The following is a 27869-nucleotide window of genomic DNA, read 5'->3' on the forward strand; positions in this document are numbered from 1 at the left end:
CAGAGCAGAGAGGCACGATAGCAAACAGCCCAGAACGCTTCCTGCTGCACCAGATTTATCTAACACTGAGCAGTGCATGTAATCATTAATCTGGCTGCATTTTTGTGCTGATTATTCTATTGGGTTTATATTTTAAAATGCTTTCCTGGGAGACTTCTATTGATTCTTCTGCTGGTTTTTGAATGAACTTGGCTTTCGGAGAGGCTGGTGGGTTGGGTGCTCGTGGTTGGGCTGCAGGAAGGAGAGGAGGGCGCTCCCTGAATCCTGAGCTGCTGCTGGATTCTTCTGCTGGTTTTTGAATGAACTTGGCTTTCGGAGAGGCTGCGGGTTGGGTGCTCGTGGTTGGGCTGCAGGAAGGAGAGGAAGGCGCTGCCGGAATCCTCTGAGCTGCTGCTGGAGCAGCCCCAGCCCCCAGCGCTTCCTGGGAGCTTCCACCGGCCACCGTCCCTCAGAGGGACCAGAAAGAACCTTTTGGTTCCGTTCCTCACACGACTTTAGCAGGGCGATGAGTCGCGACAGAGGAGCCGACAGAGCGGGGCAGCGGGGGCGCGCCTCCCTCGGGAGCGGCCGCGGGGGCGCGGGCACGGCCGGCGGCTGCAGTGCGGGGCGGCGGCCGGCAGGTGGCGCCGCAGCTCCGCGCAGGGCGCTGCCCCGGCCGGGCCGGTCCCGGTGCCGGTCCCGGTGCTGGTCCCGGTGCCCTCCGTGCCCGGCAGCACCGCGCCTCGTTTCCTGCTCATTCCTTTTTGTCTTGTTATTTATTTTTTAATTTTGATTCTTGTCACATAGCTGAAGAGCATCCATTGCGCATTTTCCTGTTTTATGCCCTTTAAAAGTCTCCTTTCCTACCAAAAGCATCCCAGTGGGAACGCCATAGACTATAGCTGATAGGAAAAAACCTTTTTTTAATACTGCTTTAATACATCATAATGCCTCTATGTGCTGACTTTGACTAAATGTCTATGTTTTCACAGAGTGCTATTTTATTTTCCACGAGAGAATATTTTCAGTCGTGTGATGTAATTTGTAATTTTATATTCTCTTGAAAACCTCGACCTACTGCTAATTTAAAAAGTACTAAATTGTTTGGGAGTTCAAAACTGAATTTTCAGTTTTTTCTTGGCGCATGAGGCTCCTTACCTGTAGCGAAATGTGCACATGAGGACACAGTCTTCCTCATTTGTGATCATGGCAGATTTAATCTATTTTTTTAATCTGCCTGTTAACACTTGAGGTGTGTGCCAGGTGTTACACTGTTAGATTTTAAAATGAAAATATGTCATGTTGATGATGTTACAGTTTGCCAAGGACACGAGTTTACTGAATGTAAAGGAAGAATGAGAAGCAAGGGACAAATACTTTTTTTACTGCCCTTAAAAACAACCTTAACCTGTCTAACCTTAATTGTGGTTAATTGCCCATTGCTGCCACTGTCACTCTGCAGTCCGGCAAAGGCTGGTGCCAGAGGAAAACTGCTTTTTTAGGGAAGTGTAGTGGGATTGCAGAGAAATTAAGGAATGTTCCTGGAAGATGAGGGTCAGCCACAGTCACAGATCAGCACCAATGTGGACCTTACCTGGTGTTAGGGGCTTGTGCTGCTGCCTCTCAGCCCTAATGTCTGTGTGGTTTTCAATAAATAACAGCAAGGCTGCCACCAGGTTTTATGAAGTTGTGGCTTTTTTGATTCATAGTTAGCAGTGGGATTTGTATTTTTGTTCAGGGAGTGGAACGGGGTTCAGTTTTTTTCAGTAATTACTAGGGTGGAATACTCAGAGCTCCTGAACAAGGAGCCTGAGTTTCTTAATTAAAGAAAAGATGCATTTAAAGACAAATGCATGAAATTGCATCTTTTATTTATTTAAAAATAAATCTGAGGTAAAAAATGTGTTCTGATTTATGAATTAATCTAATAACATCTCTGCTCACTAACGATTTTGTAATATATGTATTGTATTATGTTATTATTATGATTATATGATTTCTGTAATATATGTTTTATTTAAATCAAAATCCTCTATCTCTGAGAAGATTGAGATTTATTCTTACTCTCAAAATACACTCTGTAAGACTTGTACTGGGGTTTATGACTGGCTGTTTGTGAATGCTCTTACCACTGTAAATGAATTCAACTGATGCCTTTCTATAGAAGGATGCACATCTTTAGCTCGATCATTTTTGGCTGGGAAGGTTGCCCCCAGCCATCAGAGCTCTGTGTGACACTGCAGTGCCCTCACCAAAACCTGGGGGTGGTTCAGGTGCCTGGGTGAGTTCCCATCCCACCCTCAGAATGGGCACTGTCACCGTGGCTCGCACTGAGCTGAAGGACCTGCAGTGTTTGAGGATTCCAGATCAGTATTAAGTCTTCTGTAGCTGTAAATTTTGAGAAAATTTGTTCCTCCTAATATAGCAAACCAGAGAAATCCGAGTGTCAGGGGAAACATTAATGCCCCACTTAAGCAGTGTTAGCCTTTCAGAAGCAGCAAATCTCATTTCTCTCTGGGGAGTCCCGCCTGGAACGTGAGATAACCTACACTTACCCTTGCTTTATTCATTGACTCCATAAAACTCTACAGCTGTAGCTGACAGCAGAATATTTAAATGATTTGAGCAGAGCAAATGCCTCACGTTCATTTAAATAACTGAAGAATTCAATCACTTGAATGCCAATGATTATTCCTATTGGAGTTTACATTTCAAAAAAGACAGCCCATCTGAATCCCTGTGAGAGCATTAAATTGCTATCTAATTAGAAGTGCAAAATTACATATATTTAAAAGATAATTAAAGGTTTGAAGGCTGTTGAATAACTGGTTGTACATATAAATGAATCACTGAAAATTTGTTAGCAATATGTGAAGCTTTCTTTTATTCTTTGCTTTCAGCTTTGAAGTTAGGTATAACTGAGCTCATGGGTTTAAGTCTGGTAGTATTAAGATAAAGGCAGATGTTTTTAATTATTTCTACTTGAACCCCAAATAATTATAAGCAGCTGCCAGTTTTACATAATCCCGAATGATAAATCCCGAGAATGCAAATAAAATCCCAAATAGAGGGGTTGTTCTCCTCTGTGGAGGAAATCACATCCATGGTTCTGGGATAATTGTCTGCAATCCACCTGAGAACCTGAGCTCAGCTGATGAACTCCTTGGCCAGGCTCAAGGTGTGGGACTTCAAGCTGCTATTTTGTGTTGACTTTTACTTCACTATGTGTACTTCAATATTGGTTTATTGTTTTAAACTTTACTGCACTGTTTGAAAAGCAAACCCATATTAGGAGAGTGAGTAGATAAAGTTAGTTAATACGTGTGGCATAAGAACTGTTTTCTTCTATTGTTTTGCTAGAGGCTTCTCCTGTGTGCATGGCACATCTAACAGCTCCTACTTTTTCTCTGCCTGGAAACTTAGAATTAAATTATTCTCTTTTCCCTAGCAAATGACATGGCTCCTGTTTTCAGCTTCTCTTTGCAGAATTGCTTAAATTTTATAGTGCAGCAATTTTTCACTACCATCTGGCATGGAGAATAAATCCAAAATCACTGGTTTTACTACCAACCATAACTTAGGAACTTCTGGATTAGCATCTTAAATAATAGGCTGGTCATGAAAATCTGTCTTTGGACAGGGAAGTTGTTTTTCCTGTTTTCCTAAAAGAATCAATCTGTTACCTTTTTTAATATTAAACTAAAAGGTGTGTGTGTTTGTGAGGTTTGAAACAAACTTTGCTTTTTGACTGAACAACTATTAGTGTTCTACAGATTCAATGCTAAGTGCAGATCAGTAAGAAATCATTTGAAGTTGCAGACTGGATGGAAACTGAAATTAAAGTATCACAAATGACAAAACAGGACCATGTGAGCAGAGAAAAAAGTATTCCAAATTGAACAAAGAGCTTAAAGGGCAAGCAGCAGTGATTTAGATTAAGAGGCTGCTTCACATGTATCCCCAGGCAGAATGCTTTGGAGCTAAGCAGCACGTGGAGGATGAAAGCTCAGGCACTGGGGTGATGATGTACTGTCAGGTTATAAGCAGGTGAAGCAGGGAAAGGGATTTTTCACTACCATTGTTGGTTTGTTTGGTTGGTTTTTGTTGTTTTATTTGTTTGTTTGTTTTTAAATCACACTTTCCCCTTGCACAGTGGGAGCAGTGGGACAGAGCAGCAGCTTGTGCTGGGAGGGCTGGTGAAGCTCTTGGATGTGTTGCACTGGCCATGGGAAGTCAGGTCTGATGCAATTTCCACCCCAAAAGCTGCAGGCTTTGCATGACAGTCAGAGGTACCCCAGACAATAAAAAAGTGGCAGCTTTACTGTGCAGAGTTTGAGAGAAGGGAGGGAGCTGAAGAACTTCCCAGACCAAGGAATTGCAAATAAGACAATGCTTACAACCTCTGCCTGTTTATTTAAAACTGCATGGAAAAGTGTGTAGCTTTACTTAATTTATCTTTTCCTCTGATATTTGTTCATTCAAGATTTCCTATCAGACTTTGTAGATAAGAATACCTTTGCAGGATGGCTTAGTGCAAGTTAGTTATAGAAACAATTATATTGTGTAGAATTTTATTATGTAGAACTCAAGCTCAGCAAAATTTGCATATTTTCACTTGTCTCCCCTAAACAAAAGAAAAAGGAGTCATTCTCAAAGGCTGATGAGATTAATACACCTGATGAGATTAATACATTATCCAAATTTTGAGGTGCTAATTTCAAAAGATGAAACTTCATTGAATGATGCTATGTTTTAAAATTGGAGGAGTTTTTTCAGTACCTAATTCCTTACTTTTGTACACAGTAGTAGTTTGGCAATGGAGAGGTATTCCTTGAAATTATTTTTCCTCTCTAGGTTTTGGTTGGTTTTTAGTAGGAGCTTTTCTCACAGATGATTCCACATTGTGGCTTAGAGAGTTCAATAAAGTCTGGTGGTGCTTCCAAGGCTGCTATCACAGCAACTTCCTCTCTCCCACCTCCCCATTATCCAGATGGAGCACGTCTGAGAAATTCCAATCACCTTAGACCCAAGATTGCAGCTGTTAAGATGTAGCTTGCTCTGTCCTTGATCAGATTGCTGCACTCTGACTCTATAAACACGTGGCTGGTCGTATTCAAGGCAGATGGTTTGGGACTGCTTGTGTTAATAAAAAAATAAAAAAGAAAAAGAAAATCAAAGCAAAGAGTTTAATATTGGTACATGTAAATGGTTGTGTACAGGGTGGTGAAAAAGTGTGGTTTAGTCTTTAGCATTCACACGTTCTTTGAATCATCCAATGCTGTAAGGGTCTGGCCCAGTCTCAAACAAAAGATACTGAGTAAGATATAATAAAGCTCATTCTAATGGAAAAACCAAATAATGGGTTTTTCTCACAAACAATAAGTTAGAACCGTCCTGTAGTTTTGAGCAGACCAAAAGTTTCTTCTTTTGCAGTCCAGATATTTAACACTTTTCAGTATCTTTTTTTCTCTCCCTAGGGTTAACTGCTATATAATATCACCTCATATTTTATATAAGCCAAAGATTAGCAGCACACATTTTAAATCTAGGTCTTTTTCTCCTGTACTTAAATCAGAGTAATTTGGTAGAATTCCTCATTTCTATCTTTCCCATTGGGTCCCTTAATGATTTTTTTTAAATGCTTTATAGTAATCTTGCAGATGGGTTTGGCTTCAGGCTTCAATCAGCATTTTATACTTTACCCAGGAGCCCCAGAGATAAAAGGTTAGATTAGGTTTGCTACCAGAGAAGATGTAGATGAATGCTATTTTTAAAACCTGTGGATTTGCTTCAGTGTCCATTAATAACTTTTACTAAGAAATTAGTTAAGCAATAAAACCAGAACAAAGCTAGAGGAGAATGGACATTTCAACATTACTTTTATGAAGTATCTTATATCTGATCTGCTTGCATTGGTGTTTGATGCCCTGTTTACAGAAGCATAATGTAAATTTACTGCTGGGAAAAAGGTGGTATTTTCATGGGGATTAGTAGTTCCTGTCCTAAATGCATGTAAGTGCACTTGCAATTCCTTTGAATGCTCATAGAGCCTAACTCTTGCTTGACCATTGGGATTTTGCCTTTGTGTCTTCTTTTATGAATTTTTAAGACATGAACGCTTCTGATTCTTTTCTGCAGAACTTTGGGTGTTTTATCCAGATCTTCATTTGTTTGCTTTCGGTTTTTGCTCTCTGAGTGCAAGGTGTGGAATCTATATGATTAAAAATAAATACAAGCCCCATAACATGATGCTAATGGTTTGCCTTTAGGGTTTGAAGCCTGCTTCTGCTGTCAGACACACAAGATGCAGTTTTCTTGTCCTAAATAGGGGTCTGCATTCTCTGTCTGAGAATGCAGCATAGCCCAGAAGCTCTTCAACATCTGTGAGGGAGGATGTAATTAAACATTGGAATCAGTACAGGAGCTGTTTGCTCTACTCAGATGATCCCAGCTCATGTCTGTGTAACACTGTTCAGCCCTCAGTATTTCAGAGCTTGACTGTAACCATTTCTATTCTAAAATGACTGAATCAGATCAAAGATTTATTTGGTTAATTGGTGCAGCCACAGAGAATAGATGTAGTTATTCCCTGTGAAGATTAAAGATAATATTGATATAGCTGCAGCCATAATGAAAGACTAGCAAAACCCAGCTAGAGAAATCAAGCCCTAGTAATGAATGGGATGTTATCCTCTCATATGTTATTCTTGTGAGATTTAATTATATTGGCTGCAAATTTTGTTCTTCAGTATTTGGGCATAGTTATCTCTCTGGCTATCAGGGCTGTCACAGAGAAAAAATTAATTGTAGGACTGAGCTGCCTGAATTCAAAGTCTGGAGCATGAGCACGTGCTGAAAGCAGAAGTTCTTTACATCTCTCTACCCATCTGTTGAATAGTAGTAGAGAAGAAGTAGAGAACCTTGTTACAAGAACAGAGGGTTTTAGCAGAGGGCAAGGAAAGGACATGAAAATACTTTTCAATTGCATCTGCATCCCTTCTCAGAACTTACACCAATGGAGTTACTGGGAATTTTTTTATGCAGAAGAATGAGAATTCTCAGGGCTTTATCCCGCAGAATTTCCAAAGAGATTCATCTGTAAGAAAAATTGGAGTGTCCAATTTTTTTATGAGCAAAAATTAAGGAAGCTCAGTGAAGCCCGTGCTGGGAGAAACTTTACAGCGTTCCACCTCAAAATCTCTTTGTGCTAATATGCTGCACTCGATATTTTTAAAAATTTTTTCTGTTCAGGAAGATTTTTGTTGTTCCTATTTTTAAGTATTGTGGTCTACAAAAGCAACTGTGGGATTTATATGAGAATTTTTGAGAGAGGAAAAAGGATGGGAACAACCTTCTTAAAGCTCAGAGAGCAAGGCTTTCCCTTGGTCTCAGTGTAATCTGCAGAACGTGATTGAAAGTGCCTGCTCCACTGGCTGTGGTGATGGATTGCTTGTCTCAAACACTGACAGCTTTGGTTTATGGTGTAGCTGGCCCTGGCCTGGGGGAGGAGAATCAACCATATATATTAACTTACAGGTACAGTTTCAATCCTTCTGTGGTGCTGCTGAGGAGTCACAAAAGCGATTTGGGGATATTTCACACATCACAATGTCTCCTGTCATACCTCATAAAGAGACTTGTGGTTTTTCTTGATAAAAGACTGGATTTCACTTTATGCCAATCCTCTCCCAAATTTACTCTTTTTTCAAATGTACTCTCCTAATTTTACTTATCCAGTCAGATTCTTTATTCTTCCCAAGTACTTCTTTCTTCCACTGGGCCAGGTTTGTGTGGTTGCACTGAGGCTGATTTTGAATGTTCAGCAGAGGGCAGAATTTCCCACGTTATAAACACCTCGGTGTCAAATTAATTTGTCACAAGGATGTTTATTTTAAATGTGCCATTTACAGCGTAACAGTGAGGAGTGATAAACCCCCCTACATTATCATTATTACTGTGTTACTTTTCCCCATGAAGTTGCAGATAAAATGAAATATCAGCAAATGCTAACACCATGCTTCCCAAAGACTTGCATCTTATCTTGTTTGAAGTGAAATGGGTAAACATTTTGTTGATAAGATTATAGTAAATATAACTTCCTGTACAGCTGAAAGAGCCAGTTGGAGATATTTAACATAAACCTCAACATCCAAGGCCTTGTGTATTTTCCATCTGGGGAGAAGAAGGTACAGCAGCTGAGTTTGACCTCCCTGTGTGTCCATCAAGAAAAGCTCTGCATCATGGCAAGAGGTCGTGCAAATGGTCATGAGTTGTAGGTTCTTCATTCACAGGGAGCATTGATGTAGCAGTATATGGTGCACTTTCAGTACATCAAGCTGCCTACTGCTAAATGTATTGCAGACCATCAGCATGCATTTAGAAATATTTTAAATCTTCTGATGTGAAAATCTTTGTGGAAATAAAGCAGGATGTGCTAACTATTCCATCTTTTTTGTACCAGTATGAAGAGGGGAAGAAACGAAGAAAGCCCAACTACAGCAGTGTGGATCTTTCTGAGGTGGAGTGGGAAGACAGAGATGATGTGGTAAGTGATGTGTTTAAAACCCTGTCAGAAGATGATGTTCCATCCCACTGCTGTACCTGGAAACTGTTTAAGTAGTCATTAGAGAGGCTACCTGATTGCTTTCTGGAAGGGAAGGACAAAAGACCCTTTTATTTAATTCAGAATTTTATAACTGTTTTGCATTGCTTCTTCCTTATGTATGCCCACACCACAAACACAGACTCTTTGTATTTTTGGTAAAACTCATCACCCTTGCAGTCTCCATGCATTCCATTGTGTATTTAGCACCAGAAACAGGAATAGAATGTCTCCTCAGGGCTAGCCCAGACAATTGATGAAACTCAGAAATTAGCTGAACTTCTTTCCATGAGATCCTTTTTTCCTTAATGGAAGTAATAGGAGGTTTTTACTTACTGTACAAAGTCATAAAACATCAGATGAATAAACAAAATTGGATTCTTTGACCTGTGTGCAGAGCAGTTTCACTCCAAACTCTAATTTCAGACACATGGGTAGCTGCAGGAGCATGAGTTCTGTGTCTATCACACAATGCTTTCCATGAACCTAATTCTTCAGTGCTCCATCTCTTCTGTAGTTTCCTCTTTATCTTATTCTTTCTTACCTTTCAGCCTTAGCCCTTTCTGCAGTACTGTATCAAAAGCTTTCCTTATGTCCATGGCTTAACCTTTGCCTGTTCTTTCTGTCACTTCCTCAATAAATCTGATTTGTTAGGCATGAGTCGTTTTGTGTGAATCTGTGCTGACTGTCCCTAATTAAATCATAACTTTCCAGCTGTTCACCTTTCTGTCCCGTAATTTAGTTTTTCCCATAAGGTCCCTCCTGCCAAAGTCACGACTGCATGTCTGTATTTTTCATGGATGTCTCCTGGATCCCTTCTCAAATATCAGTCCTGTGCTAGCTTCTCTCAAGTCCCTCGTACCTCTGCTTTTCCAGAGAGGTTTGAGTGCATCCACTGAAGGTTCCCATATTTACTGTGTCATGTCCTTCCGAAATCTGGGATGGATCACGTACAGTAGCCCCTGGAGTCTTGTCAGTCTTCAGATGTCCTAATTTCTTGATCTCTGTTCTGACAGAAGTCTGTATTTTCTTTCTCCCTTACAAAATATATACCTTGCATTCCCTGCTCCCTCTGCCCCCCTGGTGAACAGTGAAGCAGTTCATCTATGTTTTAGGCAAGCTCTGTTTCACCAGGTGATAGATTGTCCTCAGCCTCCCCTCAGAGGCCACTTCACTTCCTAAGCTGAAGTTTTGTGTTGGAGTGCACACACAAACTTTTTCAACGTTTTTAGAGCTTTGTGTCATTATCTATGCCCACACTGTTTAAGGTTTCCTCATAAGATTTTCATATATTGTAGCGGCCTTCTGCAGTCTTGGCAATCTCATTGGCCTCATGTTTTATACCCTGCTTTTTCTCTTAACTTTGATCCTTTATTATTCAACCAGTTTCTTTGCTAATTACCTTTTAAAATTTCCTCTGTTCTTTCAAATGTTATTATTGTAGTTACACACAGATTTTAAACCTTCAGGATTTTTCTTTAAAACTTCATGAGTTTTCCTATTATTATTTGTCCTTGGTTTGTTTTCTTTTTTCCTTTATATTTCTTCCATTACTTCCTCTGCTTAATTTTCACTTTTTTAATCATATCTCAGTGCTTCAAATAATGGGACATTGAGCTATTTCTGTGACATTGAAAATCAACTTTTATTTATAATTGAAATTCTACCTGAGTACGCATGAAAGTCCAGATTCAGCTTTCTCTAAGTACTGCCTTTGATTGAGACCCCTAAACTCCATCACTTTTTCTGAAAAGTTCTTAAAAAATTGAGCTTTTTCTTATCTGAATGTCACAAAAATTTTATTTCACATTTTGATGAAAAATATATACATACATTTAAGCTTTCTTTCGCCTATAAAATATGTTTCTTAAAAATGAATTTTTAATCGTAACGGAGAAACAAGTTACATGTGGCTCTGCTTCACCCAAGGCCTTAGATTTGATGCTCTTGATTTTTTCCAAGCTTGAGTAGTAAAGCATTGTTTATTCAACTGCAGAGGCAAAGAATTAATGTATTCACATAGCTGCTTTTAATAACATAGACTACTACTGGTATATTTTTCTCCCATGAAACACTTACGTAGAAGCTGATTAAGACATTTTCTTACTTTTTGCCACATTAATTTCATGGTTACACAGCTTTCCAAGAATACAGAATGATCTCATACTGCAGCAGGGAAACTGAGTTGTTAGGAATTGATTGAAAGATATTTTGTTGAAGGAGCAATAATGCTTATTACTCTGAAAGGGGAAGACATGGGTTTTCTTCAGTGATCCAATGAGGAAAAGGTGGCCAAACTAAGGTTAGAATTTTTTTCACTGTGAAATATTGTTGTCATAAATATATCAGCTCATTTTCCAGTTTAACAATACCTGCTATCTCGCTGTTAAGGCATTTTATTAGAAACAGAGATTTTAGCATGAGCTTGTTAAGTTAACAGTGTCTTCCAGCAAGGTTTGCAAATACACAGGTCCAAAGAGAAGTTTCAATTTGGATAGAAACCTTTTTCTCATCAACTCACCTAAAATTCTTCTGTTATAATTTCTAGCTGAATGAAATAATTTTTTTTCCAAAAAAAAAAAAAAAAAAAAAAAAAAAAAAAAAATACCATGAATGAATGTTTTGGGGCTTGAAGCCAGCTGAGGCAGTGCTTATTTTATGCATTTGAGGAGGGAGATGAAACTGCAGAAGAGCTGAGAAACCAGATTACAAAGCCAAGAAATGCAATCACAGCAAGCAGGAAAAAAAAAAAAAAGGGAAGAATAAAAGTCTAAATCCCACATGCAGACTTGATCTTAAACACTACTGAGAGTTTGGAGATCCTTTTAGTAAATCTATGACTTGCCTGAGGCTTGTGGGAGGAATGGGTCCTAGACAACTGCAGGCACCAATAGGAGAAAAATGAAAACCATGTTAAAGATAAATGGAACTGTTCTGTAAATGTTAGAAAGTAGATGGTTAATTAAGACCAGCTCTACAAGTCCAAAACCACAAAACTTAAAATAGGAAACTATTTCCAGAATTGCCTATTATGTATTGTTAAAAAAAAAATCTACAGTAAAATATATGCTTTATTTTATATATGCCTCCAGCTAGAAATTATTCTTTTACACTCACTGACAGAAGAGTAAGACTCTTAATTCAAATCTAGATGCCCTAGAATTAAATTTGAAGAGCTGCAAAGTTTGCAGTTTTTGATAGGTCAGCCATGCTCAACTTGTTTGTGGGAATAAAACTGGATATTTCACTGGCAAGTTTGGTGATTCTCCTTCCCCTCCATACTAACTCAGCCTGCATTGACATTTGTCTTCACAATTTCTCTTTAAAACTCAACTGAATTGCTCAATCTTGCATGAGGTACTGAGAACAGGAGATATTTATTCAGCAGGAACATGATGTCCAAAATTTTGTTTAGAAAGATTTGCAATTGAAGAGGCATAAAAATGCTCATTTTGCCAATATTTTCCTATATTTTAAATGCTAAATTGATTTGTAATAGTGGAATTTTCAAATTGTAATGAAAATTAAAGCTGTGAAAGATCTATAGGTGCTTTTTCCCACAAACAGCAAAATAACTCCCATCTTCCATTAGTAAATCTAAGAGTGTTCAAATGAAATATTTCCATTTATGGATGGTGAGACTGTTAAACAGCAACTTTTTTATTTCTTCCCTAAAGTGAACTGATGAATAGGCAAATTCAAAACCTGAAGGCTGAGGATTTCACATAACACCTGTCTTGTCTTTGCTCAGTTTTAGCCCAGAGGCCCTGTCCTCATCCCTGGGGACATTGATGGTCATTTTGGCTTACAGGGTAGGGGATGGTTGTTGGGATTTTTAAATCTTCTTTTCACCATCATGGCACATTCATCTGTGAGAGAGAGGTTGTGTGTCCTTTGGGAGGAAGGCAGGGAGCACCAAGGTGTGCCAAGGACAGAGTTTTTAGGGATGATATGCCAGGGACTTAGCAGCTCCCAGGTTTGGGAGCCTGTAGTTCACGTAGAAAAAGAAAATTACAGGAAAAGAGTGTGTATTTGTAGTGGTGATCTAAAAAGTAACAGATTTTACTTGCAGAGCAGCAGCTAAATCATTGTATATAAACCCTTTTCCATTTGTTTTCTGTTTTCCCTAGCTTCTCTGAATTTTTGGCTTATGAAGCAATGAAACTCATTTTTGAAGGGGATTTAAAATGTCTTTTGGAATACGTGGAGAGGTCCAGGCCAATTGTTAAAGCTGTGACTGGGCTAGGGCTTCCACTAGAGCTAAAATCTGGTTTTTTGTGGAACTAGTGCTAATTTTTGATGCAGTTAGGATAAAGTTTCTGGTGCTCATTAAGGATGCAGTGTAGATGCTTAAGCAGAATAAATAGGGTAAGATAAGGAGGTTTCTCTCTTCTTGCTTTCTTGTTATCTGTGTCATTGTTGATGTATTGAAACACTGGGCCCTGGTCTAACCAGCTAAATCCAGCTAGGAATCTAGTCCTGGCCTTGCCATGCAGTAAATACAGAATAGTAGTCACACTATTCATACCAAATGAAATCCAGATTATTACACAAAAAGGTATTTTACTAGGAAGGATGCTGAGAGCAGCTTTAGCTTGAAATAGTATGGCAGGAGCCTTGGCCTATACAGTCACTAATAAAATCTGTCAATGGGTTCTCCACTGTGTAGTAGAATTATTGGAAATGAAGGAATGAAGAAAACTGAGTGCTCCTTAGGCCAGATGAGCATACTGGGGAGCTCAGAGTTTAAAGGATTACAGGAAAAGTAAATAAAGGAATTGACACACAGTTCCTTCATTTCAGCTTCGAAATGCAATGGTGAACCGGAAAACAGGAAAATTCTCCATGGAAGTGAAGAAGACAGTGGATAAAGGGGTAAAATGTCTATAATAGTATTCCAACTAACTATAAAGCAACCAGATAATTTTAAAATTATTTTTAAGGTTGCTGTAAATATGGCACCCGGCAGTATATTTTTTTTTTCACTCACTGAACATATACTTTGCTTATAATTATGTCAGTGACTAACCACTTGTTCTTTTATACATTTCTTACAGCAAACTAACTTCTTCCCCTCTCTCCTTCTGACTTTCTTGTTCTGAATCTAGAAGCGGGTCCTGGTGATGACAAATGACTACTATTACACAGACATCAAGGGCACTCCATTCAGGTAGAGCTGGCCATAATAAATGGACATTTCACCCAACTCACTGGATTTGTGCTTATACAGACCTTGTGAACTCATTAAAAGCTCATCAGCACAGGCTGACAATGAAATATTCCTGGACAATGCTGAAAATAGCAAGGAAAAGGAGCCTACCAGCATTCCTTTCAGCTTTTCCAGGGATGGAAAGTTTGTGCAAGCTCACACAGGCAAACTCACAGTGTTTGTCATGGCTTACGTTTCATTGAAAAAATATTCAGTTGAGGTTTGCCTTGAACGAAAGGCTTTCGCAAGTACTTGGAGAGCTATAAATACTATAATCCGTTTAAGTAACTACATCTTGAGCCCCATTTTATTATTTTTTTCCACAACAAGAATGTAATGTAAAATGAGATAGTATTTCACTTCCAATTTGAGGTTTGGATGTATTTTTTCGCTGAACGACCTTCAGTGGATTTCTATAACTAAAACCAAGTAAGCTGGTAATTTTTGCATGTATTTTAGGAGGAAAAAAAAAAAAAGGAAAGGAAAAACAGGTAGTCACTTCAAAAATGCTCATGTTTGAACTAGAAATAATCTGCTAACAAAGGAGCCCTAACTGTACTTTGCACTTGAGGCAGGAGTTTGGCAGTTGTGTGATACTCAACTGAAATTTTCTTCAATGGAAGAGTTTCACATGACTTGAGCTACATTACCACACAGAGAAACTACAGGCACATTCCTGTGACCTCTAATGCATGTTAACATTTACTGATGGGTGATAATACTCAGTGGGTTTTCTGTTTTGTTTTCATGTTGTGGAGTTTTTTCCTGGTTGCTGTTTCGGGTTTGTTTGTTTGTTTGTTTTTCTTTGGCACTGGCACTCTTGCACTATAAGGTAAACAGAAATTGGGCAATGTACATGCATGTAGTGTGAGTTATGGTGCTCAGGACAGAAATATAGTTAGGAAAATTCCTTTTTCGACATGCTATGTATCTGGTTTTGGACTATTGTGTAGATTTGGGACAACTGCACACTGTAGTGTCAAAGATGTTTAGTGTTCAGCCCTTTCCCAGACTGAGCTGTTGATTGCAGCTTGTGTGCTCTTGGATTTGGTGCCTCTCCATGTACTTCAAGTACTAGCCCATGCATTTGCAGTCTTGCTGATTACTGCAGATTCCTAGCTCAGGATAATCCCCTTCAATGAATGAATGAATGCCAGAAGGTATTCTGTGTTTGTGTTCAATAGCAAGAGGCATGGGATCCCCCAGCCACTTCATTAAACTTGGATGTTTTAAATGGTAGACTGAAAACCAGACCAAAACACAGTGTGTAACTGTTGAGAATTTATGAAGCTGAAGTCAATACAAAAGAGCTATGCTAGCTAAAAATATGAAACACAGAAAAATTAGTCCAGGAGGAGTCATGATGCTGTTGTCACATTTGAAATTCTTTTCCTGTCAGTAGCACCATCAATTCCCACACTTCTGCAGTTTCTCCACAGCTTCGTCTGATTTACAAAAAATGGTCTCCCTCATTGTGAGGCCATGGTCATGTTCAAGGCTCAGCTGAAGAAATCTCATGCTGGGTGAGCAGCAGTGAGCTTAGAGGGGCTCATTTATCAGTTTGCCAGGGAATAATAGTTTACTGCACCTCCAAGCACACATAAATACAGCCAATTGTTGCAGGCACATCAGAACTGAGACATCATTGAAGCAACTAATTGAACAATAAATATAATTGGTGAGGGTTTGGCAACAACAGTTTGATGTTAATCATAGTACATGAGCTGGAAATGTTAAAAATGAAAATAGCTCTGAATGTCTGCTATTGTTTGTCTCACAGATTTCAAGGTCTGCTTTATTTCTCTGCACAGTTTAGGTGTGGCTCTCTCTAGAGGACATGGAAAATACTTCTTCAGAGGGAATGTAACTGTAGAAGAAGGTAAGGTACCTACCTTCTCACGTGGCTTACAAAGTAGTTTTATTGTTAATTTGGCAGTTCCTTGTCTGCAGATTCCATAAGAGTGTTAGACTTTTTCTTTTCTTTAAAGATCTTTTACTTCACAGGGTTTCAGGCATTGTCAGACTGTTTGTGGATCTTTAGATGGGATCATCTTCCATCCTTTTCTCTCAGTATTTCAGAGAACAACTCATAGCCCAACGTTAATTATGTGTGGTGTTTTCTGAATGGAGTAACCACTAAGAGCACTGTAATGGCTGTTGGTTTTGTTCACAGATTATACATTGTGAAATCTTTCAGAGCTATAACTGGTATGTGCATTAGCTACAAGGATTTGCATGTTTATAATAATAGTGGAAGTACCCAGGGAAAGAACTTTTCTTTGGTTTTGCTTTTTGATAAGTCCCCAAATAAATGAGTGGAGGAGTCAACTGTGTGAGTCATAAAGTTGTTTGGCAAGAAGGTTGCTGAAGATGAAGGAAGAGTGGGGGCATTTCAGAATGTTACAGGAAAGGTTGAAAATTTTAGAAGCTGCTGAGCAAAAAGTGTTTCAATAGAGGAGGGCTTTCAGATTTTATGAGGAAGTCTTTATTTCCAACTCTTCTTCTTGTTTTGTCAGTGTTGTTAAACAAGAAAGCTAATTTCTTCAGGTCTTTTTTTTTGGCTGTATTTTGGCACATTAATATGTTCTTCTACTGAGGAGAGATATGAAAAGAAGTGCCTTGAGGTTTGAGTATCTGCACAGCAGCTGCAAAGGAGCCAAACAGGAGACTTGGAACTACTCCCTCCCCAGACTGTTCCCAACATCCCTGTCACCCATGTTCTTTAATCCAGCCACAATCTCAGGCAGTGAGTCCCAGATGCACCCCCAGAAGTGTTAACAGAACCATAACAGTTCCCACTCTTACCTTCACTGATTCTCTCTCACTTCATCTCACTGTCCTCCCCAGGGACCACAGTTTTAGCTCCAGTTTTGGCATCCCTGCCCTCCTTGGTCATGGTTGCTCTGTCCTTTTTCATTGTCTACTCCAGGGGGTTAGACCCAGATGCTGCCTTCTGAACCCTATTTGCTTATTGTCTATTGAAAAGTGGTTTAAGAGTTTTTAAAATTGCCAAAGTACATTTTTATTGTGCTATATAACTAATGATATGGTTCTTATTTATAAGCATATGTGTGACCTGTTAGTACAAAAAACCTTTTCTGAACAATCCCATAAATTGCTGTTTGTGTTCATGGGCTGTGTGTGTGCTTAGGTTTTGAGGGAATTGTCCTTAATGAATTTTTGCTTTATAAGAGAGGAGAACAGCTCACATGAAATGAGAAGTGTGTATTTTAGCATAAAGAACTTTACTGGCCAAAGAGAACAAGGGAGTATGAACAGGAGTCTGTTACCATTTTGCATTTGTCTTTGCTGAAATTGTCTTCTAAACTTTAAATATATTATGTGAGTAACTCACATAAGTTAAACATATCAGCACAAAATTTTTTTCATACCTTTTCAGTTTTAGATCTGATTTAACTAGTTTTGCCGGTTTGTTAGACCCTGAAGTGCATTTGAACACAGTTTACTGTGATTTATTTCATTATGGTAATAATGTACTTTCCAAGAAGGGTTTATATTATGGAGTGTATGCAAATAACCATCTGTTACCCAGACTTCTCCCTAAATAATCCATTGTTATTCCTGTTACAGGTTTACATGATTTAGAACACCCTGATGTATCTTTAGCCGACGAATGGTAAGCCTTAAATAAAGCATGAAATTAGTGCCTGTTACCCTCCTTGGTTTCATATTGTTTGTGCTTTCAGAGCCCAATTCTTTATGTTCAAAGACAAAGAAAGATTGTGCTTGTACATATAACCTTTTACTGTTTTGACAACGTGTTCACAGGTCCTACTGCAACACTGACCTGCACCCTGAGCACCGGCAGATGACTCAGTTGGAAGCAATCAGACGCTACCTCACAGGGAAGGAGCCCCTGCTCCAATGCAAGTACTTGGTTAAATGTGGATTTGCAGGCTTATCCCAGCCAAAAACTGTCCTACCTAACCTTCCACAAAATGCAAAGCTACTTAGCTCAACCAGTGAAGGAGCCCCTGCTCCAATGCAAGCACTTGGTTAAATGTGGATTTGCAGACTTATCCCAGCCAAAAACTGTCCTACCTAACCTTCCACAAAATGCAAAGCTACTTAGCTCAACCAGTGAAGGAGCCCCTGCTCCAATGCAAGCACTTGGTTAAATGTGGATTTGCAGACTTATCCCAGCCAAAAACTGTCATACCTGACCTTCCACAAAATGCAAAGCTACTTAGTTCAACCAGTGATAGGATTGCTTGGCTGATGTTGTTTGCAATTTCATATGTTTTGTGCTTTTCTCAGGGTATCATTAAAGATATTATTATTTATTAGAATTAATTATGCATTATTAGTTGTAGTATTATGATACAATTTTTCAACTTTTATGGTGCCTGTACCAAACATTCAAGTTTCTGTTCAGATGGTGTAGCTGTACTATGCAAAATTATCACCCCATCTGGTTTATGAATTAAACAGGACTGATGGGAATCAATCCTTGGTTCACACCTCTAAAGAATATACCTGATATTTCATGAGTATTTTAGGGAGGATGCATCTGCAATTAGCATTTCTGAACTGCAAAACAGAATAAAAAATTCAGATGGTGCATATTCTGTATGTTTGCAGGAATGCAGAGCTTTTGTGACTGTTACTAGACCTACTTGTTGTAACCTTATGGCACAGGCAGACATGAGCATTGAATAATATATACATGAATGAGTTACACGAAGGGGAATATCATTGGGTTTTGACCTAAAATTGTTGGTAATGCAATGAAATTATATGTGAAAAACTGCACTGTGGTAAAATACAGTGTAATATTATGTAGTAAATGTTTTGTAGTGCAAAAAGTTTGAAAGCATATCACAGGTAAAAAAAAATGTAAGAAAAACCTATTGTTTAGTCATCTAAAAAAAGTCTTTATCTGCACATACATTTACTGATTTTATTGTTCTGTGGTAGGTGATAAAGAATTGATCCAGGAAGTTTTGTTTGATGCTGTTGTGAGCGCACCAATTGAAGCTTATTGGACCAGTCTAGCATTGAATAAATCAGAGTAAGTTATCTTTGTGTCCATCATTATTCATTAGTCATGGCTGTATTTTTATTATTTATGTTAATGAACTGGTGGAATGTCTTCCAAATCCTGATATCCATGAAAATATTACACTAACTCTCTAATCCTAAATGCCACCAAGTCTGAGTTCAATGTGAAGTGTTTATCTTACAGAGTATGTCATGATGATTAGCTGAAATTCCCACAATAAAACTGGTGAAATTGTTCGATAAATAAGGGAACTATACATGGAATAATCTTAAAGATGTGTACATTTGTGCTTTCTGGGGCAGTGAAGCAGCTTTATCTGTTTGCTGTCTGAAGCTTTGGCTCTGCCTGTGCTCTGCTGTGTTTCAGGAACTCTGACAAGGGGGTGGAAGTTGCCTTCCTCGGGACACGGACTGGACTCTCTCGGATCAACCTGTTTGTGGGGCCAGAGCAGCTGACCAACCAGTGAGTAACAAACTGTGCCTGGCAGCCAGAGCAGAAAAGAGAGGAAAAAAATTAGTTTATTTTATGAAGCCTTTACACAGAGCAAGTTAGAAAGGTATCCTAGGATCCCTTAAATTAGTTCTTTGACTGGAACATTTAGAACAATGAACTATTCTACACCTGTAGCCCATAAATCTGCTTTCACTGCACACACACCTGCAGCCTCACATCTCTCTTCTTCAGAGCAAATTACAAACATGCTACACCTTTTACTACACCACCTGAAAACAAATACCTGTAGGCTTTTTCAGGGATTTTGCATTATTGTTGTGGAGAATATTTTTGGTGTTGAAATAAAGCCAAGGGACAGAATTGGACTGGGTGAAAGAGCAATCAGGAGACCTCATCATGCAAGAGTTTCCCATTGTCCTTGGAGAACATGTAAGCTATTGGAGGTATTATGCATATAAAAGAAAATCTGTGATATTGATATTTATTGATAAACTAACTTGATTGAAGATAAATTTCCATGGGATTATCTGAGGACAGGTATTTTTGTACAAGTAGGTGACATCAACAGCACTACAATTTGTCACTGTCAGACAGAAAAGCAGAACAATGGAGTGGACATTATACTTGTTCTTGACATAAATTTTCTTCTGTCAACTTTCCCTGAAATTATTGAGGAATACAGGATTTGGTTGTCCACTACCACCCTCTACATAGTATTTTGAACATGGGCTGAAAATTACCTTTTCTTAGGTAAAAAAGAGTGAATGCCAGTGGCAACAGACTAGCAGGTCTCCAGTGCCTTTTCCACCTTGTGCAGCTCACAGTTCTTATATTGTGCTGAAAGAAAAAGGCTTTTTAGTCTTAAGCGTTTTTTATTTATACAAATCAGTAAAAACAATTTCAGTGGTACTTAGAGGTACTGATTTTAGTGCTTTTTATGTCTCTCACAACAACAAAAGTTATTGTGTGTCACAAATAATTATTAGTAACTAAATTTATCTCTTTTGTTGAGCAAGTATTATTAGAAAAATTGTGCTAAACCATTTTCTTTTGTAAAAGATTGCTGTTTTTTTTCTTTGTTTCTAGCTTTGATCAAAGCTAGAAACCATTATGTGCTATGCAACAAACAACAATTGTTTTCTTTCTCTCTTTTTTCTCAAGAGACTTCCTGACAGCTGAAGATAAGGAGAACATTTTTAATGCTGACCATTTTCCACTCTGGTACAGAAGAGCTGCTGAACAAATACCTGGGAGCTTTGTCTACTCAATCCCATTCAGCACAGGTCTGTAATTTTGTCATTCCTTGGATTCTGAACCATGCATAATGCTGAAAGGATCCCAAGAGTGTCACTAGAGAGTGGGCTTTGTAGCTGATCTCAAATATTGATCTGAACTAGGCATTGAAATTTGCAGCTGCTTCACTGGTCCTTTGACCCAGGTGTGTTTCATGGGGCTGCAAGTGAAACCCCAAAGTGTGGTGTGACACTTTTAATTTAGTATTTGTACAGGCAGAACTACATTTGAACTATTTTAAGCAGCACAAGTCCAACAGAGTAAATGTCCACATTATTGAGAAGCCCTGCCAGTTGTCACCTTCACTGCCCCTTTTAGCAGGGGAGGCAAAATCTGATGGCTCATTTCAGTGTTTGAAGCTTGTTTTTGGCATGCTGGGGAATTTAAAATGCCAGTGCCAGTATGTTCTGTGCATATGTGATGTTGCCTGCTTTATTTTCTGAACACTATATCCACCTAGACTGTTATCTAAAGCCAAGGGGGAAACACACCCTGAATTTCCTCATTTTGCAATAGATGGTTTCAATGTTTTTCCCCCTTAATGCACCCCACAGAAACTGCCAACAAGAGCAATGTGGTGACAGCCAGTACTGCTATTCAGCTTCTGGATGACAGGAAATCTCCAGTGGTTGCAGGTACAATTGTTGTAGTTTATACAAGTTGCTAATTTTTTTTAAATCAGTTTATGAGTTTCTCACTTTCTCTTTTGGGTTAGCACATGTAGCTATCAGATCTTTTAAGAGAGAGGAAGATGCAGTTGCACCTATAAAATATAATTGGATGACTCAGTGTGGAGAGCATTTAATGCTTCCTCTCCCCAAGAACTTGAGCCTTTATTAATTGACTCTCAAACCTCCCTGTGAGCTATTCAGTTTGACTTTATGGAAATGACCATTATCTGTAAAGCATTTTTGGTAGACAAAATTCTATATCATCATAAATCAGATTATTATGATAAGAAAAAGGAAATATAAGAAAGGGCTATCTGATGTGTAAATATTCCACCCATGCTTCATGGTTGAAAATTCTGTGCTATAACAGGATTGTTTTATAACAGAATACAATGTGGTGAGTTTGTCTAGATATCAGAGATGTGGTTTGTTCAGAGCATAGAAATTGAATAACAAAGCTCTACTGTCTGTCAGCAAGAGTATAACACTACCTAAAGACTAAAAGGTGAAGTGTGGCAGCTACAGAACAGAGATAAAACAGACTGATTTCAAACTGAGAGTAAGTAATTTTGAAATTGTTGGATGTTCCTAACTCAAGTTCAGATGTTTATCTGACCAGTTTTTTTCTAGTTCCCAATTGTTACTGACCTTGAAGAAGGAAAGAATTTTGTTAAACCTTATGATTTATTTTGCTGGAATCCAAGCTCTCTTATCTCAGGAAAAATTAGATACTTACCACAAAAGCAAGAACCACCTAATTTTTTTCTGGCATTTAAAATAGTATTTAAAATGCAGTGAATAAAATACTGAAAGAACAAGAATGTGCCAAAAAACTGGGAAATCTCAAATACAGAATATTTCCTCAAACACAGAATATTTCCACTGATAAGAAAAGATTTTAGAAGGTCAATAGGAAAGCAGCTTTCTGACTCCAATCCACAAGATGCATTCTTCAGAAATTATTGAACTCCTCTATAACATTTCATGAAATCTTAATTCTGACTTCATACTCCTGTTAAAGCATAAAACAGCTTTTATAAAGTTATGTCAATGCAGTTACCTGCAAAATGCTGAAGATGTAATTGAGGTTTTTCACTGTACAAGGAAGAAGGTTGATGTTATTTCTGGAATTCTCAGTTGTTTGGAGTTAGAAAAAGTTTCATCATGAAGTTTTCCATCATCTCTAAAATGTGTAGGGTTAATAGAATCCTGATATTTATTCTTTTCTCACAATTAGTTGCAATTTGGTTTTGACTTTGAGAAGGTATCACACATTATTACTTCTAATACACCATTAACAAGTTGTGGGGTTGTTTGTTTTTTAGTAATTGTAAAAGAGAACAGCAATTGTTGTTTCCATTTCCCCTTTAATTCTGTTTATTATTGAACATTTAAAATTTCTTGGGGCCCATACTTTCTACCTAAAATAAGCACAGGTCTTGAAAGCTTTTTAATGCCCAAGCATGGAGAAGATTTCCATGGTATCTGTAAAAGCATAATGCCATGAAAAATAAGAGCAGTGTACCTTCACTCTGAAGCACATCAGTGGTTTTTTATTTCTAGTTCTGTAAACTTTAAAGACTATGTGCTAGATATTTTGTTTACAATATGAAGCGTTTTTAAGAGTTTGTTTTGAATAATTTTTCCCTTCCCTCTTGTATTGCATGTTTTAAGGTGATTTTCTTTTTGGGGGGAAGTCTCTTTGGGTCCATACACATGTTTTCTATGAAAGCATCACTGACCCAGCTGCAGCCTCTCAGAGACAAAGAAGTGCATGCAGTATTCTTGTTCTCCTAAAGATCATGAATGTGACTTGTGAGTCCTACTTTCCCTCAGAAAACTTTCAAGAAAGAACTCAGCATGTATATTGTAAGGCTGACAATATTCTGTGTTAAGTAAAATGGATTTGGAGGCAGAAACTGGAGCAGTGATAAATGGGAGAAGTTTGAAGTTTTTATTAGCTTGACTTGGGAGACTAAAGTAAGATTATGGGTAATGTTTTCAAATACCTCCATTGGAGTTCAAATTTGGCCAAAACATCTCATTTTAATTTGTGTAAAGTAAGTATTCCTTATCCCCATTTGGTCTGAGTAGATTACAGTAAGCAGCAGGATGGGATACACATTTCATGTTAAATCACTCTGTTCCCTAGAGGGATTTGACTGAAAATTAAGCTGTGCCAGAATGTTGTTTATTGCAGATCACTACAAGAGTTTAAATCTGGCAGAAAGAAACAAGAACGTTGTTATAAAATGGAAAACTGAGTTATTCCTGCCCATGAGAGGGGAAAAAAGGAACAAAACCAACTCTTACTGCAAAATCCATAGACTGGGGTTTGGGTTTATTGTTTTATTTTGGGGTTATTTGGTTTATTTTGTTGTTGTTCATTTGTAGTGGGATTTTTTTGTTTGTTGTTGTTGGGGTTTTGTGTTTTTTATTTGGAAACCCATCACTTATAACAGATTTCATATAAAAGTCTAAGACTTAATGCAAATAGCAAAGATTCAACTGTATAAAATAGGCAAAAAACCCTGGAATCAGTGAGTCTGGCAACTGTAACTACAGAGGAATTGAGTGTTACTGCTGCTTCACCATCTGTACCTACTAATACCAATTCCCTGTCAGAATGCCTTTGCTTCTTGGCAAAAAGCCCATGTGATTTTTTTTGAAAACCTCTCATGCTTCTTGAAATTGAGATTGTGATTTTTTTTTTTTACTTCAATATATGCAAATTTCTATAAAAGGTGTATACATAAATCTTTAAAATAAGTGTAGTAGCATCATATTTATTGCTGTGTTCAGTTTAGTTGCAGGAGGGAAGTGAGAGTAGTACTGCATGCAGGGCTTTCTTTAGATTTGAGCACATTTTTGTTCAAAATTTCTTTAGCTGAGGGTTTTCTGTGGCCATGTCTTTATATCAATATTACACTGAAATACTGAGCATCTTTAAACTGCCCCAGTAACAAAGTTAAGAGTAAAATATGGTGGATTTTTTTCCCTTCTTAACAAGAACTAAAAATAGGAGAATGACCCCAGACCCCAGTCTTGAAATTTAGTGAGATCCTTGGAACATTAGTGTTCCTCTGGGTGACAAAGTTGAAGCTGAGTTTTGATAGTGATTTAGCTATTAAAATTGAGGCAAGTCAAGATGGAACTGTGTTTTATGATGCTCACAGGAAGGGCAGTACATTTCTGCTTAATGTCGGTAGAATTCACCATTCCAGTCTTGTATTCTTTGAGACTGCAAGGTGAGTTGGATGCTGACTTTCAAGTGGCAAACATAGAGGCATCTGGATAAGTGCAGGATAAAATTTCTGTGTGCTGTGTATGTGTTTGTTTCCATTTTTTGGCAAGAGATGATGGTTTAATCAGTATGATTTAGTTACAAAAATTATTAAATGCACTGCCCACCTTGAAAGTTCTGAAGAAGACACAGGGATGGAAGCAAGCAAACAAAAGTCATCATGGAACAAAGCAGGGTCTAAAAGCCAAAAAATTGCTCTCTCTTGAGATTTTGAGTGTGAACAAAATATGTGAACCTTCAAAAATGCAATTCCCTGTACAGGCATTTTAGTTCCAAAGCTGCAGTCCAATATAGGACCTTAAAAGCCCCTCTTGTTGAAAGAGGCCATCACTGTTCACAGAAAACATGAAAATTAGCTCCTTGGTATATTTAATTAAAGGCAACACAACTGACATAATCTTCTTAGGGAAAATAAAAATATCAAAGAATGCTGAGGAAAATGTCTGATGAAAATTGTCAAGTCCTCTGAAGATTTCTTCATTGAACAAGCAGAACCTGGATTTCAGGCCTCATTGGAAAAGTCCTTAGCAGGCTTAGTAAAAAGCTCTGGACACTGAGTCAGAAGAATGAAGGATTACACCATGCACAGGCAAATTCTTTAGTCTGACAGTCACTGAAAATTTAGAATTTGAAGGAGATGAGGAGGAATAGTCCATTTTTCTTTAATACAAGGCTGCTTAGAAAAGCTGAAATTACAATTTTCCTGAATTTTTTTTGCCTCATTTTGTGCAGATCAGTAAAATAAATGAATTGTAGAGGCTGGAATTGATTTCTTAAGATCATCTAGTCCAATCCTAGTGGACTAAATCTTGAGAGAATCTGAGCTAGAGCTGATTACCCAGAACTGTGTCCACTCAGATCTTAAATGCTTCCCAGGTATGCCAAGTGGAGAGGCCATGCCTTCTCTGGGTGTGTTATATTAGATGTAAATAGATAGAAAAACAGGTGGAGTTTTATTACTGTTCCCACCAATTGTTGCAAATGTAGAATTGCAAAAAAGTTTTGTTTGTATGGTACCTAAGTGCAAGGAAGGAATATATAAAGAAGTATTTTCTGCCTTTTTTTTTTTTTTAAATATGGTTAGTTTTGTGTTGGACTTCCTATTTATCAAAGTTGAAAATAGAAAGCACTAAATGAGCCCTCCTAGCACATGCCCTTCTGTGGCCTGTCAATTCAAATCAACTAGTAGCTGAATTTGTTTGTTTTGAAAAGATAAAAAGCTTTACCAGCACATCAGACCTGTAGTTTCTGACAATGAGCAAGTCCTCAATGCTTTATGTCAGCTTAACTAGAATACTATAGTAAGAGAAGCTTACTGCAGCTAAATTATGGAGAAATGAAAGTATTCCAGTTCTGTGAGGATGAAGGCATTTTACAGTCATTTTCTATTACACAAGAGTGGTTTCCTGGGATGTGCATTTAAGCATTGCCATAGCTCTGACTCTACCCTTTATGAACCTGCATAAAAAGAGAAATGGCACTAATTTATATATATGTGTGTGTGTATACACATATATGAACTAAATTGTGTTTAATATATAATAAGCAATTCTTTGTATCAGGTATAGGACTGTTACTGAGGCAAAGGCAGTCAGTCCTCTTCTGTTCACTGACAGTGGGATTTTAACTGCTCTCACCAAAAATACTCATTATGCAAACAAGAATGCTATGTTTTAGTCTCCCAAAGAAACCGTTCCAAGTAATGCCATGATCTAGTATTTAACTTTTCCAGTATTTAACTTTTCAAACTTGATCCTTTATTTTTATAACCAGCCCATATACAAATTCAAGGATTTTTTCTCCAAACCCTGGTTAGAGAGACATTTTTTTGCAAGGGACCTCATCCATCACTTTTTTTTTGGTTCTCCCTTTTATATACCTTTAAAACCCAACTTTAGTATAGCAATACAATCAGTTATTCCATGTTAAATATTCCTAGTCAAAATGCTAAAAGGCCTCAGGTATTTTGAATGAATCAGCTTGATGATTTAGCATCTCCTTCTAGGTTATATTCATAAGCTAAGCTATGAAATAGTAACTAAATTTAATCACTGATTTGCTAGAAATGGCACACAATTTTGAATGATTCTATTCTGGCCAGAGGAAAGTGACCCTGATGATCCTGCTGTTTAAAATAGTAAAACTTAAAATTAGGAAAGATCCAAAATCTCATATTACTTTTAAAATACAAATCAGTCATATTGAGGCTGGTCCCACTTCAGGTGTTCATTCTTCCTGTTTAGATCAGACTCTACAGGACAGCAGTTTAAAAGGGAAATTTGTGAACATACCAGATTTTCAGTAACTGAGACTTCTGCTGATCTACGCTCTAAGTATAGAAGATTCTTTTAAAAACTCATGGGGGAAAATGTGCACCTTATTTCTGAAAATATGTGTGCCATTGAGGGCACCTTTATGACACAAAACCTGTTTTTCACCCCCTTTTCCCCCTTTTTTTTTTGGTGTGTGAATATTTTTATCTATGTGACCTCAAGACTTCATCCGGGTTTTTTTCTAAATGAATTTAAACTGGGTTTGCATGCACATCTCTCTTTTAGCAAAGTGACTCTCAAGTACTTAATCAAAATTAATTTGAACTATTGATATTTCTAGGAGTGACAGATGCTGTAAAAGTTCCATAAATACTGAAATCTGCTGATGTTACAGTAGTACAAAGAGCAAATACATCAGCTCTGTTCTTCTTGGATGTCTTTTTCCTATTTTTTTTCACATGTATTGCTTTCATATTATTTTTAAGAACATTCAGGCAAATGTCAATGCCATATACAGTCCTTAAAATTTATGATACCATCTATAAAATTGCATTTTAATATAGAGGCCTAGGGGAAAATGAATATGTCATCATAATGACACACCAACCAAATTTTTGAGGCATTCTAAAATAGATGCTTTCCTTGTCAGGCAGGAGAGTGATTTACCTAACTTTTTTCTGCCCATTATAAGCCACAGAATATTATATTCAGCAGCAGCATTTAGCAAATCCCTCAAAATGTTTTTCATGTTTTGGTGAAAACCACGACTTCATGTTTTTCCAGAGTTTCTTGTTCATTTTGAATATTGTTTTTGTATTCATAAATCTAATATTGGTATACAGACTAATGTTTCCAGCTTTAGGAAAACTGAGATGTCTATTTGTACAGCCTAACATTAAGCAACTCACATGTTGGGATAAATTGCTTGGGAAAGATGGTTTAGAGGAGGAGTGTGGAGAGAGGTAAACTCCTCCACTGGATGCTTTGGAGCACGTGGTGAAGTCCTGTCCCTTTCCATGGGCTGAACAGGGGAGCTGAAGTTAGTGACATTTCACAATTCAG

General features: G+C 37.8%; 1 protein-coding gene across 1 annotated transcript in view; it reads left to right on the top strand.

Moving 5' to 3' along the window:
* Positions 1 to 27869, top strand: part of CACNA2D3 (calcium voltage-gated channel auxiliary subunit alpha2delta 3) — a gene marked incomplete at both ends in the record, with an annotated part of 376309 nt that overhangs the window by 275763 nt on the left and 72677 nt on the right. The window contains 10 exons of the mRNA XM_084214355.1: positions 8441 to 8524; positions 13385 to 13456; positions 13690 to 13751; positions 15602 to 15669; positions 17382 to 17427; positions 17580 to 17695; positions 18729 to 18822; positions 19180 to 19275; positions 20428 to 20549; positions 21114 to 21194. Of these exons, the coding sequence (XP_084070481.1) occupies positions 8441 to 8524; positions 13385 to 13456; positions 13690 to 13751; positions 15602 to 15669; positions 17382 to 17427; positions 17580 to 17695; positions 18729 to 18822; positions 19180 to 19275; positions 20428 to 20549; positions 21114 to 21194 (841 nt within the window). The remainder of the gene's footprint in view (positions 1 to 8440; positions 8525 to 13384; positions 13457 to 13689; positions 13752 to 15601; positions 15670 to 17381; positions 17428 to 17579; positions 17696 to 18728; positions 18823 to 19179; positions 19276 to 20427; positions 20550 to 21113; positions 21195 to 27869) is intronic.

Source organism: Fringilla coelebs (assembly GCF_963513975.1).
Source record: "Fringilla coelebs genome assembly, chromosome: 13".
NCBI classification, from domain to species: domain Eukaryota; kingdom Metazoa; phylum Chordata; class Aves; order Passeriformes; family Fringillidae; genus Fringilla; species Fringilla coelebs.